Below are 21,021 nucleotides of genomic sequence, written 5' to 3'. Positions count from 1 at the left end.
GAGACAAATATGACAGGTGGTCTAATAAATTTGTTAAGCACTGTTTATCAAGGGGTATCAAAGTAGCTTTATGTTCTTGGTGCCAGACTGGGGTCTGAAACATGCCGCACATATCGGAACATCTGCTTTTAGCTCTCAGCAGATCTCCCTTATAGTCTGACATAATGAGCTGCTGGCCGCCAAGAGCCCAGCATGCCTGATGTTTTATTTAAGGTGCCCTCAGATCCTTCATGTTACCGGTCCACGTCAGTCACAAAGTAAAAGTCAGAACTGTTCTGACCTAATTGCATCCAAATCATCTGAATTGGGAATAAGCCGTTCTGGAAAGTGACTTTTTATGCTTCACTGCTGCTTTTGAAGATGCTTATTCACTTTAATGAAAACAGTGTTATCCCCCAAAGATAACAGATGGGCAACTGTGCAGGTGTGTGAGCGTGCGTTTGTGTGTGGCTGTGCCTACATCTGAACAGCGCTGTTGACTGGCCTGCCTCTCTTTAAGCACGTGTTTGGATGTTGGGGATTATGTTATCCTCCCATCCTTAAGTGCTTGTAAGTTCTGGTTTCTTTATCTTTATGCTGTGCATATGTATGTTTATGTTAGTGTATGTGTACACTGTTACAGGATTTTGGGGGTTGAAGCACTCAGAGTATGAATAAATGAAGAGCTTTGGCTGTTGGAATGGCAGTCTTTGCCAGGAGTGTGGACCCCTCCAGCCTCTGAACCCATCCAGCTGTCCCTCTTAGCCTTTCTCTCTCAGCTGAGACCAAAACACTAGCAGTCCAGGCGACATTCACCCGTAACACATCAGCCAGGGCTTGCAGGGATGGACACAGGGTAGAGGAGAGGAGAATGATGGAGAGATAGAAGAGGTAGAAAAAAGGGAGAGTGAATTTGTGTGGAGAGAGGAACATCCCTCCTGAGAGATGAATCCATTAAGAGTGCTTCGCCTTTTAATTAGCAGTATAATTGCCAGGTGGCAGTTTTTTTTAAATCTATTTATTAATTTATTTACACAGACAATTTATATTTAGGGCAGTAACTCTAACCAAGCAGGAGATGCCACAGGCCCACCTTAAGCAAAGGTATGGCATGTTGGGATGGCTTCCATACTCCAGCAGCAATAGGAAAGTGATTCACCACCAAGATGCACACATACTGACAGTAGACAGAGAGCAAAGGCAATGCTGGGACTGCTCATTAACCTAGGCATATTAATCACTTGCGCTCTGTGCCTCTGGCCCGCAGGGCCTGTGAGGGTTTACTCCTCATATAAAACACATTGGCAGATGGTCCCAGACTGATAGCACAGCATCTCACCCCACATTTTCCTTTGCAGGACCGTGTCAAGCCATGTTGTAGTTCGTGAGTATTGTGTTCAACAGAGGGGTGGGCAGGTGGACATGGATTAGTTTGGGGTTTTTGAAAAACAGTTAAATATGTGTAATAGAGCCTCATTAAATTTTAAAGAAATGAGTGTAGTGCAGAGATGAGCTGCAGGATTTAGGTCAGTGCTGTACAAAGGTCTGCACTGCAGTTTATTAAGAATTTATGACCCTCCTCTGCAGGGCACCTTATGAGAATTCCATCTGAGCCGGCTGGTAAACAAATAATGCTATGTAATTGAGATTTATAATGTAAATGTGTTAGCCACTATGTAGCCCATAAATTTCTGCTGCTTGCCTACTCGCCACGCAAACACTTGCATGTACACATACAAACACATGCACATAAAATAAGGCTTGCATATTTAGAGAATGGGCATGTGCAAGCTGTGTGCATGTAAGCTTTATTCTCATGATGTATACTGACATACAAAGTGTACTTTTCCAATTTGCATTCAATCAGTGGAGATTTATAGTGATCCATGGGCTCTGTTGCTGGTCACAGTCTAATCCCAGCTCTGGCCCTAGACGCTTTACAGCAGACAGGGTTGTAAATTACCTACTGCAGTGGAGAAGCAAAATCACCCAGAGAGTCAACAAATTCTCAGCTCAGCAGTTCAAGGGTCAGCCCTTAGCCAACTGCAGTTCAACCCAACTGAGTGAAGCACACCTTATTCGCTGGCTGGGAAAATGTATCAATACCCAATCGATTGGTTTGAAAGCAATTTACCCATGACATTTCAATATTTGATGTTGTTTGTCAATCCTGAATGTCTTATAAAAACAATATGGCCCTGAAAGAGCTGTTGGCAATCGGAGTGGGACAAAATATCAATATGGCTATATATTGCCATTCTGACTCATGTGATGCATTTAAAGAATTACTGTTGCCAAATACCTATAATATAATTAAAAAATATCATCCAGTTCCTCTGACTGTGTCGCAACTTTTTGACTTCTTGATGTGTTGCTTATGATGTGAATGAGGTTAACAGGAAAAATAGTTAAAAAAAAAAAAAAACAAGATAAAGTTGACATGCTAAGAGATGACTCTGGCTCCAAATGTGATGTATCTTCATATGATTGTCTTGGGATCTATCAATTATCACCAAATTGCTGGGTTGTTCTTGTATCATATTCTGTTGTAAGATACTGTGAAGTAACCTTGGATTGCTGCAGATAAGCTGTGGTACAAAAGAATAATCTCCCTAAAATAAACAGCCAAACACTGTGCTGTGATTGTTCAGAAATGTGCGTTGTTGTTTTATTAAACTTGTTAATTAATAGTGAATGTCCATGATCTGGGCAGGTTAAATAGTTTATAGCTTGAATACCTATAGTATTTGGAAAGATTTCATATCCTGAAGTGAAGCCTTTGTTCACTGGAAACCTGAGGATTTGAGGCAGTCGCTTATCAAGTGAGCTGAAAAAAAGGAGCTAAATGTCTGGCCAAATAAAAGTCAAAGTCTGGAGATTAAAAAGTAAAATTATAAATGTTTCAACATGCCTTTTTGTACTTTACTCTTCTGTGGCAGCTGTGCTCTATGTTATCAGTTTTGCTTACAAGTACAAGAGTAAAATGCCTGACTGACAGGTGCAGCATGGACATTAAAAATTGATGAGGGCCATTTAATTGGTCCCTGTGGTCACCTCTAAAGTTGGTCTTTTTGGCTCGCCCCCAGCTTGATGTTCTCCTGTCACACCCAGACGCCCTGTCTGCTTCAATGTCACATTAACATTCCCATTTGCCAGCATGATTGAATTGGCCTCACACAAATGTGGATCATCTTTTTAGCAGGTGCACTGGAGAGAAAGGGGAGATCTGGTTATCTCATTCTGTTTTTAAATTGATCTTGATTGATAAAGCTAGACCATGGCAGATTTATATTTAGCCATCAACAGTAACAGAATCAGCAGTAGAGGGGTGAAATCTAATAAACAGCATATTAACAGGGAATCCCGTTAACACCATTTGAAGTCTCTAAACTGGTCCATTTTTGGAAACCTACAGACCTGGTTTAAAGCATAGACCATATATATAAACATGGACATTGTTTCGGTGACATCACCTGTTGGTTTCTGGAGCAGATTTTTGCAGCTCATCTATGGTGATAGACATTTTGGGAATTCTGCCTAGTCCCAGGCTAAGAGGTGGAGATGAGGCAAGTGTTAGGCCTCTTGTTAAAAAACTACAAAATCAAAAGTTAGAATTCAAAAGGATTAGAGCCCTGTACATTGTATGAAGAACAGGAATATTAAGTGTGTTAATATTAGTGTGTTTGTGGTGATGTACAGAGTTTGGTGTCTGCCAAACATAGTGTCTTGTCTAATGGCCAAAAAGCATTTTGGTCTCATCAGGCCAAAGAGGTTTCTTCTACCATTTCCACTTTTGCATTAAGAGTTTTTTTTTGTCTGTTTTTTGGTCAAAAAAGCCAGATTATATTGACCATGATTAATTTAAAAAAAATCAATAAAAGGGTTAAACATCCAAGGGGGTGAATACTTTTTATAGTCACTGTAAAATAAACTGAAGTGGAGAAAATATCATAGATTTTGAACATCTAAGAATCCAGCAATAACATTTTACTCCAGTTTTAGTCTACTTAACATAAATGTAGCAGATAGAATGAACCCCGCTGTAGACATGTTTGATGTCCAAGTTAAATATGGAGGTTGTTAAATGGTTATGTGGCCTTGGGGCCTTCGCGGCCTGTGTTTAGTTGACACTTGAAGAATTTTAGCTTTCTGTACTTGTTCACTGGCGTAATTGTTCTGTTGTCAAGGTTGTCGCTTGGGTTATGGCCCTCTCATTTTCCACTACTGTAGCTTTTTATTGTTTTTCTCGATTTACCATCAGACATTAAACATTCCCTATCCTGTTCTTTATTCATCTTTAAACGTCTACAAATTAGAGTATGGAATTAATCATTTTGTGTTGCTTTTTGGCCCTGTCTTCTACATCAGCTTCCTCCTGAAGTAACTGAATGGTCCTTGCAGTGCTTTGTCTTCTGTATCTCCTTAAACTTTGCCATTGATCTCAGGCACACTGTTATTCCCAGTGGCAGTCTGCACACTGTAACCTATATATCTCTGATCCCTGCCTCCCCCCTGGCAGTTTTGAGGTGTAATGGCAGATAAAGCGTCCCGTTGGCTTCTTTTCCTGAAGGTCTTTTCTGAGGTTAGGCAGAGCTAATTATCCACAACCCTTCACAGCACATACAGTCACACAGATGTCTGATTTATTTTATCATTTTTCCATCCCTGTTCAATGTTTTATTTGTCAGAGCTTTAAGGCTGCATGGTGAAAAGAGCCTGCTGGTCTAAGGTTTGTTTCCCTCTGAGTTAATGAAATCCGACCACAACACCACGCCTCAGTAAAGGGTTTTGTCTTTGTTTGAGCTTTTCTTCTAACCTAAGCAAGATAACAAATTGGGCTGCTTGTATGATATGTTGTTGGGTGGTTTTATAAATTTGGGACATTATTATCAGAATGCTTTGGAAGCAGACACATTATTTAAAGCTGTGTAGCAGTTCATTCTTTGGCTCCAGAAAACAAGGAAATGACAGCAGGCACTGACCTAATAAAGACACTCAGGAAATCCACTCCAACCACCAGTTAGTCTTGACAGCAGTAGAAGTATCAATTTACTCACTACATGAAGTGACTGAAAATCAAAACATATCAGAAAATACTTTTGTGTTCATGGCCCTGTGGCACATGCCAACAGGTTGCTGGCAGCAGCGCATTAGGATGCGATGCTGCCTGTAAATATTGGAAATTGGCATTTCCTCTGGGTGATGCGTCCTGAAAGGTCAATGCTGGGCGGCAGCAGCACTGTGGCTCTGACTCTGTCTCTGCTCTGTATAATGGAATTCAGTGAAACTGCATGGCATTTCCAATAATGGGACCTGACCTTCCTGATCATCATTTATATCATGGACATTACCAACACGCAGCACAGTGAAAGCCTTCTGTTAAGCATCCTACTCTGTTATTGTCATTGCCTTATTTTCTTTTCTTATTTGTGGGCTGAGTTGGTATGGAGGAGAAGATTTTTACTTTTGTTTTAGACTCTGCCGTGAACCTCCTCTGGAGCAGCCGTTTAAATGCTAAGCAATTCAAAATCAAGGGAGAGCTACCCACACACTCACAAAGTGAGAGCCTCATGAATATGGAACAAACCAAAAGTCATGAAAGCCATTGTTACTGAAGAGAAACAATTAGAAAATTAGAACAATGATCAACTACTCTTTGATCCAACTTTGATGGTCCCCTTTTATTTTTCCGAGAAGGCACTTAAAGCCAGCAGAGAGGAGACAAGAACATCTTTACAAGAATCATTGACATTTCTACATGTAGTGCTGGCTCCTTTTGAAAGGTGGTGACTCACCTTTTTTATTAGTTTGCCTTGAGAGATATCCCAAGCTGTGTGATGAGGTCTCTAGTGCCCCTCACTTTACTTTGCCATCTCTCAGTTGTAGCTGACCCAGCAAGGTTCACTGTCCCAGTCCATAACTGACCTCACAGCATGAGAAAAAGATAAAGGCTATATCATCAGACTGGAGGAATTTCAGCAGCACAGAAACATGAAAAGAGAAAAAGAAATGCAATGAGCTCTAATGACTGAAGTCATTGTTAAAGAGAGACTTTACTCAGAGGTGATACCTTCCTTCTCTCCCTGAAATACCTTAAACTGAAATTTGAAACTATAAAATGTCTTCAAGTTTATATTGTTGGTAAATAAATAAAAAAAACTTTGCGGAGAAGGCTCTGTTTAAAAGATGCTCCCTGGGTTAGTCAAGCAGCAGGCTTTGACTTTGCAGAGAGCGCATGGCTAGAAACCCCTGTATGGATGGATACATAAATGACAATGCATACTGACTATTGCATGTTTTTACCAGCTTGCAAATGTATCAGCAGGTTTGCTGATCAGATTTATGTCATGGATGATGCAATGCTACCCCCTGGCCTCTATTGTTTAAGACTTTTGGGGGGTGATAGTGTTTTCAGAACTTGTAGATATATTAACCTTTAAATCAAAATGATTACTTTACCACTTTATGTGTCTCTTACAGTTGAGTGTTATAGCAAAAGCCTTAATGTTTATTTTTGTTTGTTTTAATCTAAGTTTCCTACTGCTGCATGTTGTTTTAAGATCATTCATACAGCACAGTGGATGCAGCATGTGAGGTTCTTTAATTAGTGAATCACTGATCCGCTTGTGAAAACCATTGAGTAAATCACACACTGTGCTTCTGTTTGAATTACCAAAACAATCCAAGGTGTTCTTGTCTCTTCTCTGTGCAGCTTATGTATTCACATGTCACAGTGGGAGCAGCCTTGCTGAGTTTCCTGAGTGCTGAGTGAAGCCAGCAGCTGAGCTGAGTATGAGCACAAGTGATGCTTTCACAGCGCCCTGCTCTCAGCCGTCTGAATACTTCCCCGAGCCCTCATTAGCATGGCTGCTGCATTCAGCCTCATCCCAGGTCTTTGCTTTTGCATGCGAGTGTCTATGCACACACACTCACATCCACACAGTTTCTTACTTACTTCTACCCCCCTCCCATCTGCAGTTGAATCCTCATGTCTGCGTCCCGTTTCCCCAGTTGGATTTCTCCCCCTTATTTACTCCTCCATACTGTTCACCCTCTGGCTTACTATTCATCCTCCTCTTTTCGCCAACGACTTATTTTTCTTCTTCTCTCCTCCTTTTTTAACCTTCCCTCCCTCTCCTCTTTTATCCAGTCTCTCAGCCATGTATTAGTCCTCTCCTGTATGATGATCATCCCCTCCAGCTCTTTCTCCCCTCATCTCCTCTTGCATACCCTTCTTTAATAGAATGTCAACTCGTACATTTCCCTCCTCTTCACTTAGCCCGTCTTCGATTAATCAGAAGGGGATGGTAGCAGGAAAAGGCTCCATTTTATTAATATTGTCACAGGACATCTATAGTGCTCTTAGTGAGGAGGGATGTAAGTGTAACAGTCCCACTTTTATTTGTTTTGATTTGTATATACGTATGTAGATAGGGAGGCTGTCTCTGAACATGGTGATAGGAAGTGCTTGGTGTCCTTGTTCTACTCTAGCAGCACATTACTCTGCTGTCTGCAGTGTATGAATGAGCAGAGTTGTGTTGGCTGGGATGGTGTGGAAATGCATGCATGCTTAGTTGTATGTAGGAGAGAGTGTGTTATATTCAGCAGAGCGCTCTGCACTCTCACTAGGGATATTGTCGTACTCCCCAGGATTAGACATGTCCCAGTCTGTTTGACATGTCCAAAAAGCTTTGTATGGAGAGAACAAAACAGGGATTTCTCTACCCTCTGTGGGTAAGTCTGATTAAATAGTGGTAATGATCAATAAGAGTCCACTCTCTGTTATCTGCTCTCACAGCCAGACAAAAATCCTCCTCGTTTAGTCTAGACTCATGCAAACACTCTTGCACACTTCAGCACTGACCTCACCAGCTCCGTCCTACAGATGCCATCAATTAAAAGATTGGCCGCTATTACCTCCAGTTCACCTTTTCCCCCCGCGCTCAGAATTAACAGCTGCCAGAGGACTCCTCCTTCACACAGTCGAGCACCTGCAAATCCTGATGTTTCAGCCAGTCTTTTTTTTCCCTTCCTCCTGGCTTACTCTCTCACATGGCCATCTCGATGTTTTTCACAGGAACAGTTAGTTTAGCAGGTTAGGTGGTACACTGCCAGCCCTCTGGTTATCTAACAAGAGTGGGTCTCACTGTGTCGTGATGTCAGACATACTGTTTGTGTGTCAGGTCATTCTCCAGAGATCCACACTCTGATGTTGAGCATCAGTATGCCAGCAGGGTGTTTACATCCTTCACTTGATGAGCAGCTAAGAAGAGTTCTGTGGCCTAATTACCACACTGGTAGGGGCCTTATTTAGTGAACTAAGAAAGTGTATAGAAATTTGTTCCAAGGTACCAACCAGGTCTAATTATGATGAGATGAAATAATTCAAAGAGGCTGCCAATGCTAAATGAGATGCATTCGTTGGGCTCTTCACATACTGTCACTCTTAAGTGGGTTTTATGATAATTTATTGGTTTTCTTGGAGTTGATGATTTTTTTATGGCTCCAATGCAATTTGCTTTGTGTTCCTAGCTCACTTTTGACAGTATACTTAATGCCTTGTTGGAAAGAATAATTGGCTTTTTCAATTATGTATAGAACTATGGTCCTAAAATTGTTTTGCCAAACATTTTAAAGTTAGTCTCATATAATGCAGATATAGAGCTGCATCAATTAGTAAATGAATTAATTAGTTGTCAGCTGTTTGATGTATCATCATCTATATTGATGAACGGTGAAGTTTTAAGTTATTTTTAAGTATAAACTTTGTTTGTTTGTTCTTTCTTTCTTTCTGTCTTTCTTAAAAAACAAAGCTCTACACTAGGGATCATCAACTGGTGGCCTAGGGTCACATCAGGCCTCCATATCTTCCTATCTGGCTCCCAGAAGATTTAGAGAAATAAAGCATGTTATTGTTTAGCTTTTTTTGTCTTAAAGTTTAAGTGAAAACCTTCAACCTATATCAACTTGTTAACCCTCTGAGACTGGCATTCTCATATACAACAAGGAAAGACGTGTTGTTCAAAGTTAAATAACTATTGAATGCTAAATTGTAGACACTTATTTTTTCCTGTGAAAGCCTTCTGTTGTGCCATTATAATGACACTACCAGTGCCTTTGTAGCATTTGCAGAATGTTTTCTAGTGAGCCTGGAACTTAGGTGACTTTCTGGGGTCCTTACAGATTAAATCAACACCAATAAGCCTGATATCGAACGTCTTTTTTCCATTTATAATCAATTTTTTGATTGTTCTGCCAGCTAGCGAATTAGTTCACAGCTGTATTGTTTTTTTGTATCCCAGAATGCATTGTGACTGCACTGTGACTACCAATGGAAGACTATTCTGTTGTCATGCCATGCTTTGCCAAACAGTGCATGTACACAGACTTAGAAACTGAAGAAGAGAGCCTGAATGACACATGATAGCAAGAGCGACAGAGAGAGGCTATTATGTGGCCCTCAGAGTCTCTGTAGACGGGAACTGCTTTGAATAATGGCTAATGAGTTTTAATTTCAGTTTTTTCTTTTGACTTTATAGTTCAGTTACTTTTTAAAATTCAAGTGACATTACTACAGCACACATATTCTTAAAGCCCAGGGTGTCTTAAAATAAGAATGTTTATAGCTTGACTGTGCACCACAGGGTTGATTTTTTTTTATTTTTTCAAAAAACTTTTTAAGGCAAAAAGTCCAGGTGAGCTACAATGTTTAAAAAACAAACAACATGGGCATAGAAGGTTAATTAACAAGAAGTACACAGGTATAGTATTTCACAAAGCTGGTGTGGTCAGCACATATCAGTCTAATCTTGGTTAAACTTGCAGTTTTTTACATCAATTTTCCACTTAAGGCGCTTCAAGTGCAGTGTCCCTTCCTGAGAAACAAACAAAAGATCTGCTTTCTGCATGTGTTTTTGGCCAATCACAGCACAGCATATTAGCATCAAGCACAGTGACAGTTATCATGAGAGCTCCAGGAATATGTAACTAAAATATCTCAATCACCCCCAAGTGGCTGTCTGCAGTTTAAGGCTAAACGTTAAGTTATTTTTGGAAGGAAATAACATTCATACAAGAACATGTTAATACAACCAAAATATTGATATCATTTTAATCTCTGACCCTCAAAATGTCAATCCAGAAAAAAGCTGGTCCTTGTAGAAATAGAGTTGATGGCCCCTGTGCTACACATTCATTATTCTGTGTTGTAGATGCAGATTCTTCTATTAAAAGGTTTATTTTTGGGCTTTTATTTTGAGAGGAGAGAGCAGTGAAGGAAATCAGAGATAGAATGGGAAATGTCATGCAGGAAAGGGGTCACTTGTTTGACTTGAACCTGGGCTGCCTGCTAGGAGAGCAGCTTCAGTACAAGGCATGACCTTACCACTAGGCCATCAGCTTTTTTAAACTCCAGTGCTGTGAAGTCGGAACTCATATCTCCTTCAAATCTTACTCCAATCTTTAAGTTGCCGAGATGGAAAGAACAGATACTGACAGCTGAGATAGATACCTTTTTCACTTTGAAAACACTTGTAACCATCAAACAGAGGCATAGTTTACTTTTCAGCTGAAGTATTTTTGTTTCCAAAAAGGACTTCACACAGAATTATGGCCAGCACTGAAGGTAATTGATTGACAGCTGTACTGGGCTCTTAATAGAATTTGCATTCCGTGTGACTTGATCGTGCCTAACCCTGTGAAGATGGGTTATCAATCTAGCAGGTTGTGGGCGTGCGTTTGTCATTTTGGCTCTGAGCACATCCCTAATGTGGGTGTCTACCTTACCTGTCACACTGCTACTAACTCATCTTGATAAAGTGCGAGATCATTGCCTCTGTGGAATCACATAAATATTCAGATTGAGTAGTGCCAGCAAACGCCTCAAGTGACAAAAATTGATTCATTATTCAACCTGCAGACAGGTAGTATTAAAACTACAAACCTGTTAATGCTTGTTTTACTGACGTGCACATAAGCTGACACGTTGTCTTTGTCTTTTATAGTGCCCTGACTCAACCTGTAAGCAGGACCTGCTGGCCTACCTGCAGCGGATCGCTTTGTACTGTCACCAGCTGAACATCTGCAGCAAAGTCAAAGCTGAGGTGCAGAACCTGGGAGGAGAGCTGGTCGTCTCTGGGGTAAGTTCAACATGACATCAAACGCTGAAACACTGCCAGTACTTTACAGGCTTCATTGTGGAACAGGCTGCTCAGTACCTAAAGAGGAATAGAGCTGTTTATATGGGGTGTTAAATGAAACTAGTTTATCTGGACATCAAGTATTTTGAGGTTTGCAGTGGGCAGCCAAAGTTTGTGGGGTCAGAGAGAGAACAGTGCTTTTAGAGAAGAAAAGAACAGCACTGAGAATGGATGTTTGCTTAACAAGCTTCAGAACACAAAAAAAGGAGTGCAAAAAATTTTTGAAGCCTTAAGGATAAACACAATGTTCTTTGGATAGAAACTGATTGTTCACAGAACTGCATGTGTTTACAAAGAAATATCCACAGAGCACCTTTTCAGCTCAAGAGATAATTAAATCAATAGAATTCATTGGCTTCTTTCAGAAGTTTTATTATCTAATGTTGCCCAAATAAATTAAAGATACTCCTACCTAGCGGCATTGGCTGTTGGTTGTCATTAGTTTATGATTCATTCTCTGCACTGTAATTTGCAGCCTATATTTCATAAAAAGATTATCAGATAACAGGAATAATGGCCTTTCTCTGCTAGTAAGGACTAATGTAGCCCAAATGTTCTCCAACCTTTATACTACTTATGATAACATTGTAAAAGGCAAATGTTTACAGACCCTATTTAAGCATTAATTAACCTATTACTTGCCAGTCAAAGTAATTAAAAGAGGCAGCCTCTGTGTGCAGGAAGTAATGAATTCTTTGCTCTTTTCTGTAGGGCTGAAATGAGCCAATGCCTTTAACACATCCAGTCAAGTGTCACCAGAGTCTCTGAGGCTATTAAAGTGTGGAGATTAAATGAATGTGACCTTTTCCCATATTCTAAAATTTTCTACATCTGTTTGTGTGCAGGACAAACTCTGAAAGGTTGTTAATCATTCTATGCAAACACTTGAATCTTAAGCCAGGAACTCACTAAAAGAATTTTAAAATCTTAACAGATGTTGAAAATGCGAAAGGCCCCACACTAGTGACAAAGAATGACAGCTGTAAGAGTTTTGTTCTTGTGTGCAACAAGTTGACCAACACAGGACACCACACACTAACAGATTCATTCACCAAGAACCAGGTTCCACTCTCAAAACTCCAAATCTTTGCAGTCAAATGAGACTAAGGCCAGCCACACACTACAGGATTGTAAGCCCAATTTGGGGCAAGATTTGCTTCCCCCGACGATCGTGGGGGCGTATCCCAAGAGGAGCCTCATCGCAAATGACTGTTTGTCTAAGTAGTCTGCATGTGTGTGGTGTCAACATGATTGTTTTACTGCTCCAAATTGCGTTGTAGCCTCCAGAAACCCGAAGGTTTTGAAACATCAAACGTTTGATATTTATGGTTTTAGGTCATAGTTCCACTGACAGAGTACCCACAACAACCAATGAGAGCAAGCAGACCGGGTAGCGTCACAGCCAGATTATACGTACTTTTATGACTCACAACCATGAACACAACTTTAACTTAACTTCAGCCATGATTTCATTCCTAGTCTTTCCCTTGTATTATGATATTTGCTGCACCTGTAACACATGCCAGGACAGCCTGTTGTGGAGAGACAGAAAGCCGGTATCAACAGACATCCGTGTTTTTGTTTTTTTGTTTTTTTCCTGAAGTCACGTGATTAGGCAGGTCGGCAGGTGTGTGGTCTCCAATGATCTGACAGTCTGGCTGAGTTGTCTAGTATGTGCGTTCAGAAAATTAAAGATGGAAAATCTTTGGAAATTGTCCTGAAGTCTGTGGTCTCCCACAGTTTGAAAATCATTCCAGATTTAAAAAATCATCTAGTGTGTGGCCGGCCTTAAGAGTTAACAAGCTAAATGTTGGTAGCTGTTAGCTATCTGCTACATTCATTGCAGTTTTAATTTTGGTCCAGCTCCACTCCTTTTCGGTTAATGTGTGTGTTTTTTATTGGGCAGGTTTGTTTTGTTGTGTTGTGTTGTTGCAACAAATCAAGAAGTTTGTCTTCCATTTCTCATGTCCATTTTACTTCATGTTTACTATCACTGCCATGGCTGTGTTTGTTGTGCTTCCTTCACTGGTCACCTTGCTTGTTGATTGACCTCTGGTCTGTTTCATGCCCAAACAACAGAAATTCTAATAATAAAAATTGAACATGTGTATTATTTATGTAAAATATTTATATTATATCATAGCTACACCAGTTTTCTTGTATGGAAATTAGGGAGGGTAAAATCCTTCTTAACACTCATACTACAAGGAAACTCTGTATATGGCATGATCATTTTTAGACCCATTAGGATTAGATCGTCAGGCATTTGCTGAGAGGGGAATTGGGCCCAAAATCGTCCTGATTATCTTGTACCATGTTCCCCAGTGTAGTTTATTGTTTTTAAGCTAGCATTTGATGGATTTCTCATACTCCTAACATAATTTGACTATGAATAGTAAATAAACAAGCAGATCTGCTTTGACTATTTAGCAAAGCTAACTGTTTCTCTCTCTCCTTCCTCTTCCATGTGTTCAGTTGGACAGCGCCATGTCCCTCATCCAGGCTGCCAAGAATCTCATGAACACTGTGGTGTCCACCGTCAAGGCCTCCTACGTTGCATCCACCAAGTACCAGAAGAACAAAGGCATGGAGGCTCTCAATATGCCAGCCATCTCCTGGAGGATGAAAGCTCCTGAGAAGAAGCCTCTGGTGAAGAGAGAGAAGCAGGACGATGGCCAAACCAACCGAGTGAAGAGATCCTCTCAAAAGAAGCACGTGAACCCAGTGCAGGCTTTGAGCGAGTTTAAAGCCATGGATAGTATCTAGACTGGCCTGTTTCTGAGAACACACATTTATTGACCAATGAGTTTATGCTTGGATTAATCTTTTCATTCTGTCAGAAAAGAAAGTTTTATTATATTTGATCCACCTTTACATAGACATCTTTCCTGTTTGATCATTATCCTTTTACACTCATCTCGATTCCATACATTCACATTTGATCTAGTCTGTAGCATTAACTGTGTCTTTAAGAAGCAGTCAGAGGGAAATCAACTGGATAGGGATGTTTTTTGTGTGTTCCCTTGTTTATGCGGGGATGTGTGAATTTCATAGGTATTATCAGAACTAATTCCACAAGGCTTTTGATAATTTTGTATTCTAACCAGTTTCATAGTTTATACTGTGGGGTCTCTGGTGTTTTCACAGAGATGTTTTAGGATTCCAAGGTTGCTTCTGTTCTGCAATTATCATCTATGCAAAATCTCAACTGCCTTATTTTAACCAGAGAATAACTGTAGATGATGTGGATGCGCTGGGCTAACTGGTAAGATTTTAAACATGTTTGGTTGAACTCAAAGTAACCAAAGTTAGTATATTCCATGTGTGCCTGTACTTTTATAGCTGTATGCTTACTTTGTTATGCCACTACAAAGAGTTTAAATGTTTAGACTGACTTAAAATGCTATTTTCTGAGCTGAATGGGGAAACTTGTCACACCTATTCAGGTTGTCTGATAAATGTCATATCTCCATAATTTAAGCATCTAAAGTTTTATTTCTTTGCTTTTTTCATGTTCACACAATTGGCTAATAGAAAGTGTCTCTTCCTCATTCTCTGTTTGCTGCATAGTTGGCACCTTTGTATCAACAATGAGTCACACAGATCCACCAAGACTAGTCAAACAATAAATCCTCAGAGTCTGGAAGAATCAGGTGGGTTTATCAATGAGTAGAACCTGTGTCTGTGTTCCTAAAGCTAACAAAGCTTCATTAACTGATAATGTGACCAAACACCTTCACAATCCAAGGCCGTTTCCAAATCGAGGGATCAATATGTTTTCTTTACACAGCTCAAGTGAGAGAGGATTTAGTTCATCTTCATTGTTTCTATCTCTTGTCTCTAAGTTTGAACACTAATCAAGATTTTACTTGTGAACAATCTTTATATTAAGTAGAAATAAGTTGCCAGGTGTTGGAGCTTTAAAATTAAAGGTGAGATTTTGTGTTTTTACTTCTGGTAACAGTAGAGGGATTTAGCAGCTCTGACATTGATAGTTTTGTCCTGCAGAGGTGATGCATTGGATTTGAAAATCTGCTGCTCTTAACACTGATAAACTACAGCAGGGAGGGCATATTTGATAGTTATGATTTTACTGTAGAATCGAGCATTTCCATTGTTTTTGCAGGAAGATTTTTCTCTCTTTTTTTTTTTTTTTTTTGAGTTTTGATTTTGAGTGATATCAGATAACTTTGCTGTGTATTTTTTTGTTATTGAGAGCTGACTTATTATTGCACACGTTTCTTGTATTCATGTGCCTGCTTTATATCAAAATAAACACCTGAAAATAAATGGCTTAATTCTCTTGTTTTGTTTACTGCACACTGAATTAGGTTTCACCCAAACTTGAACCCCTGTTGTCCTTGCATGCCCTTTTTCCATTATATCAGATTTATGTTCTAAAAACAAGGTTTAGTACTTGAAAAGTGCTTTAAACAAAGCCCACAAGGCTCATTTTTGCCTTCCGAAGTAAAATGAGGTTCCTCACATCCCTAAATATGCTGCTGTGCATAATTAAAGCATTATATCATGTATACATACCCCCCATACAGTCTGCATTACTGACTGGAGGGCTATATACAGCATGCGCTTGTTACCTCAGTAATTAGGTTCCTCTGCTGTTGTGGTTTTATTTTCTTTGGAAAGAAAAAAAACAGAAAAGTGCAGCTTTTAACATCAAAACCCATTCTTCTGGTGCTTTTTTTAAACAATAATTTGTGGGGAAACGCATTAGGAGACCAAAGAAAGCACATAACGCAAAGATAAATTTATCTGAAAAACACTATATGTGGCAAGAAAATGGTCTATTTTTCCCTGAGTGCAGTAGTAATCATACGACTGAGCCGGTATGAGTCATGGCTGAGGAGAAACTCACTTTGTATTCAAACACAAGCAGGTCAGTGTCGGTATCCTTATCCACCAGGATGTGATGACTGGTGCACACTGGGTTGGTTCATAGATCCATCATTTACCTGTCCCTATTACATCCATGTAAGAGTCATATTTCTGAACTTAAAAGAATATGTTTCATGAGTAGATGTAGGAAACTACAGTAGTTTTGGATGACAAGATGTGCTCTGATTGCTCACTTTAAAATGAAAACTGGAATTATAATAGGCCTGTTGATGACTATTACCTTCAGGTTGTAATAAAAGTTTATCAAAGCATCATTTGGGAAAATGTTTTAAGAGATGTAGAGGTGCCAGCAGCCAAGTGTAGTGCTTTTCTAACCTTTTTTTGTTGATGGCACACCTTATTCATCAAAGAACTGAAAGGATGTAGCACATGTGAGTGATGGTGCCAGGAGTCTAGTAAGAGAGGCCACCAAGACATCTATGACTACTCTGAAGGAGTTACAAGCTTCAGCAGCTGAGATTGAAGAGACTGCAAACAAACTGTTCCCCGGGTTCTTCACCAGTCCCAACTTTATGAAAGAGTGGCACAGAGAAAGTCACTGTTGAAGAAAACGTATTAAATCTGAACTAAAGTTTGCCAGAAGGCATGTGGGAGACTTCATGTTCAAGTGGGAGAAAACTAGGTCTGATGAGACCACAATGGTATTTTTTTGGCCATCAGACAGGATGGTGGACACCAAACACTGCACATCACCAAAAACACACCGCTGTGAAACACGATAGCGGCAGCATCATGTTGTGGGGAGGCCTTAGCAGCCAGCCCTGGAAAGCTTGTAAAGGTAGAGGGTAAACCTAAAGCAGAAAATAGTGGAAAATCCTCTGTTTCAGTCTGCAAGTGAAGTACAGCTTGGGAGAAGATTTTTCAGCAAGACAGTGACCCGAAGCTTTCAGCGAAAGCTCCACAGATATGGTTTAAAGACAACAAGGTGAATGTTCTGAAGTGGCCGAGTCAAAGCCCAGACCTCAGTCCAAGTGAGAATCTGTGGCTAGACTTGAAAAGGGCTTTTTAGGCCTGATCCCTGTGCAACCTAACAGAGCTTGAGCAGTTTTGCTATGACAAATGGAGAATAATAGCAGTGTTTAGATGTGCAAGCCTGATTGAGAGGTATTCACACAGAGTCAGTGCTGTGATTGCATCCAAAGATACATCTATTAAATACTGACTTGAAGAGGGTGAATATTTATGCAGTCATTTATTTTACATTACATATTTTTATTTAATTGACATTACTTTGTATATATCTGTTTCACTTTGACGTTAAAGAGATTTTTTTGTATTTTATGTCTAAATATCGAAATTACACTGATCATGACTGATTTATAACATGGATAAAAAGACTTATTAAAGAAATAGATCTCTCTCATTTAGACTCGCAAATAAGTAAATAGAATGGACTTGGTTATTGGTTGTTGGCAACTTTGCTATACAGTAAAGTAAGCCATGGAATATTTTTATTACAATTTTTACTAAATCCACTAAAAACCCCTTTTGAACAGTATGATAAACAAGAAGTCAGAATGTTTTTTCTTTCTTTATGTTTTTAAAGGTTTATTTCACATTCACTGACTTAAAACCTTTTTGGTGTGCCAGATAGGGGCATGTCTCCTGTGCACTGATAAATTATTCATATCAGGTTGTCTTTATCAGATTTGTAAAGAAAATATACCACAGTGCAGATGCAAAGGTCTTGAAAAGTTTGCTCTAATGTTTTGTTTTATTCTTACATCATTTCATCTCCTAATATGCCATCTCCTATTTTATTGAGTGAGCATGTGCAGCAGCAAACTCCTCGAGTTAGCCCACTTCAACTGAGTTTTTCTACCTTGTGCCATAAGAGGGAGACCGGTAAAAGTGAGAAACCATGAAACTTAACTTTTTCAGTACCAACATATACTATGTGGACAAGAAGGAAGGCTCATTTCTGTAGCAGCAGGGGAAAAAAATAGGGTTAAAACGACGTTGAGCTACCTTCAAGCTAATTAAATTAAGCTAACATCTCTGTGGTTAGCTTGCTCTAGTGAAGTGCTGCAGTCAGCTCCCCTTTCCTGTTTGGATGTGTTTTTTTATGAGGAACATTTAGACAACAGAAAAGCTAAAAAATTAAACGTGTACACTGAGGCACAAATTAAAACTGTTCTCAGTGAAGAGTGTTGAAGGACAGAGACTGTCTGGAAAAAGCCCAGTGCTGCAGCAGAAATGTTTTCAGCGTACTGCTTTTAGTGCTCAGGCATCATGGGGCACAACCACGGCCTTTCAGTTCTCTCCATGAAAATTTGTTTTAGATGTTTCTTTTTTTTTTCTTTTTTTCTTTTTTTTTTTTTTTGCTGAATGGATTCAAAAGGACAAGCTTTACATACCAGAGGAACAGCTAGTTGTACAAATGTGGGGCCAGCTGACCCTAGAGAGAAACATCAACATTACGTGTAAGTGCACCAATGAGTGGAAGGATGTTATCATGAGATGGTTCAACACCTATGCTTGCTGCCTTAAGCACCTTCAATAGTAAGTGGATTTTTTCTTTTCCTTTTATCCTGCGGGTTACAAACATGTGACAGACCACAGGAGGAGAAACTATGTACTAAGTAACTGTAGACACACTGAAGGGGTGATGAGACAAGTACTCAGGTCATGTGACTTCATTCTAACAGTTTAAAGTCGGCCCATCATTTCTATCAGAATCCAAAACGGCTGCTGACGGGGACCAAAACACTGGGTAAGTGTTAAGTTTTGGTATTTCACAGTATTATGTTAAGATAACACCAAATTAAAAAGGCATAATGTGTTTCAATGCATTTTCAGATGCCTATGATGGCATGCACAACTCATGTCCATGCATAAGATTAAGATTACATTTTTATAGATTTCAGTGCAGGTGGTTCCACCTGTGCAACTCCAACAGTGCTATGGTGAGAGCTGCAGGGGTCATGAGCTGTGAGCCACCCTTCACTGATGTTTCGCTCCTTTAATCTCGGAGCATCTCAAGGTGGTGGAGCAGCGGCAGGGATGTCACCCTACTGCTCTCCTGCTCTACCTCCTCTGCAAGCTCTTTCAGAGCTCACTTCCCCTCACAGGCATTGATGCCAAGGGATTTCAGAAGCCATCGGGTTGACATTCCGGTGAAACCCCGACACCCGATCTCTGGAAAGGTGAAGTCTCTCCACCCTGCTTGCTGGCACTGAGCAGACAGTTCAGCATCTCTCAAAGACAGCCTCCATTCCCTCTTCCCATGGAAAAGTCAACTCAGCCATGATCACTGTTAGGGGGCATGCACACCAGAGCACGATATCTGGCGGCCGCGTTGTGATGGCAAGTTCCATGGCGAACTTCAGCTGCTGGCTTAGATCAGCGGACATCTGCCACTCACCTCTAAACATCAGGAGGGACCTCTCTGTTGAAGAGCAGCTCTGCACTATAAGTCTCTGTGTGTTTAAGTTTCATTTCTCTCCTGCCAAGGTGTGAAGCTGTTATTTACAACACCACATTTCCTGATGTGGTTACTCACAATAAAGTCACTCAAACACATAACAGCTATGGACTTTTATTGTGAAGAACTTGACAGTAATAGCATATTTGTCACTGATTCAAATTTGCTTAAACTGAAATACTAGCGAGTGTATGGAGCTACAGTGCGTATAGCTGCTTATTTCACCTTGTGCACTGCCAGTCCATTTCTTTGAATCATGGACTTAATAAAAGTAAGTAATCAATTAAAACACACCTGTAAGCTGTTGTTTAAGCTATACACAGCTTGCGTTAGAGCCCCAGAAAGACTGACAGAGACACTCTGCAAAGTGATCATACTTGCTTTATGTTGCTTTTATTACGGACATCAAACTTTGAGAAGAAAGAGCACATTTAACTTGAGTGCTGTGCACTGGCAAGTGTTAGGTTAGCTCAGAGCAAAACATGCTGATGATGGGACATAAATTGAGCTTTTGTCTGTCACAAATTACTCTTTCACGCTACTTTAACACTGTGACTGAACTATCAGCTGCATGTCTTTTGACTCCTGTGCACTATAACACAACACATGTCACTTGATGGTGTTACAAAAAAAATCATTTCATGGCAGAAATTATATTTAGCACTAGCAGTATACTAGTTGATGGGAATGTGGTTAAATATGTTGCTCTGGTGAATTTGTATGGTAATGCTTAATCGGCATGTGTTTATGTATTTCCCCTGATGGTTTGGCTCAAGTCAGCTAAAGTTCTTGATCCAAAAAGAGCACATAAAGAATCTGGTCAGTTTCAAAAGACAACAAAATGCAGACTCTGGGTATCACTATAAACCTATGGAGTACCATGGAGCTCTATTCTAGGACCAATACTGTTCTTTCCCCAACTCTTTCCTCTAGGCTTGATTAAAATAAAACCTGATATATAGTACCACTTTTACACAGATGACACACAAAGATACCTGCCTTAAAAAGAAGCAATGGCAGCACAATTGACCATCTGCTAGACTGTCTTAAGGACATTAAAGGACCTGGACACCCTGTTACCTTATGTCAGGGTTCCCCAATTACTTTTTCCCGGAGGGCCAAAATATTTCAAGGACAGAAAGACGAAGGCCAGACATTGGATTTTTCTTTTAATTTGTTATTTATTATTTATTTATATAGATATAGACACACACACACACACACAAACAGAGTATGGCTTAATTAGCTACTTTAGAAAGAGAATTAACTTGCAAGTAATCTAAACAGGTCAGGCATAAATATGCTGTCCTTGTATCAGGTGGCAATTTTTTTGCATTTCTAATGTTTTTAAGACCCACTGATACTTAATTTACAAGACTGGAATATTGATTATAAACATTCATTCAGCATGACTGTTTATGGCTTTAAAACGGTAACCTGTTGTCCACCATATCTGATCTGACCCTGAGATTATCTCACCCGGCCTTGGATCAGTGCGCAGCATCC

General features: G+C 39.9%; 1 protein-coding gene across 3 annotated transcripts in view; it reads left to right on the top strand.

Annotated features, from left to right (window-relative positions):
* Positions 1–15,467, top strand: part of ctnna1 (catenin (cadherin-associated protein), alpha 1) — a 104,128-nt gene extending 88,661 nt beyond the window's left edge. For all 3 annotated transcript variants that reach the window (XM_041798009.1, XM_041798008.1, XM_041798007.1), the window contains exons 17-18: positions 10,983–11,117; positions 13,653–15,467. In XM_041798009.1, the coding sequence (XP_041653943.1) occupies positions 10,983–11,117; positions 13,653–13,943 (426 nt within the window). In that variant the 3' untranslated portion in view covers positions 13,944–15,467. The remainder of the gene's footprint in view (positions 1–10,982; positions 11,118–13,652) is intronic.
* Positions 15,468–21,021: the final 5,554 nt, after the last annotated feature.

The sequence above is a fragment of the Cheilinus undulatus genome, linkage group 10, assembly GCF_018320785.1.
Source record: "Cheilinus undulatus linkage group 10, ASM1832078v1, whole genome shotgun sequence".
Classification (NCBI taxonomy): Eukaryota; Metazoa; Chordata; class Actinopteri; order Labriformes; family Labridae; genus Cheilinus; species Cheilinus undulatus.
This window is presented reverse-complemented; position numbering and strand designations above follow the sequence as displayed.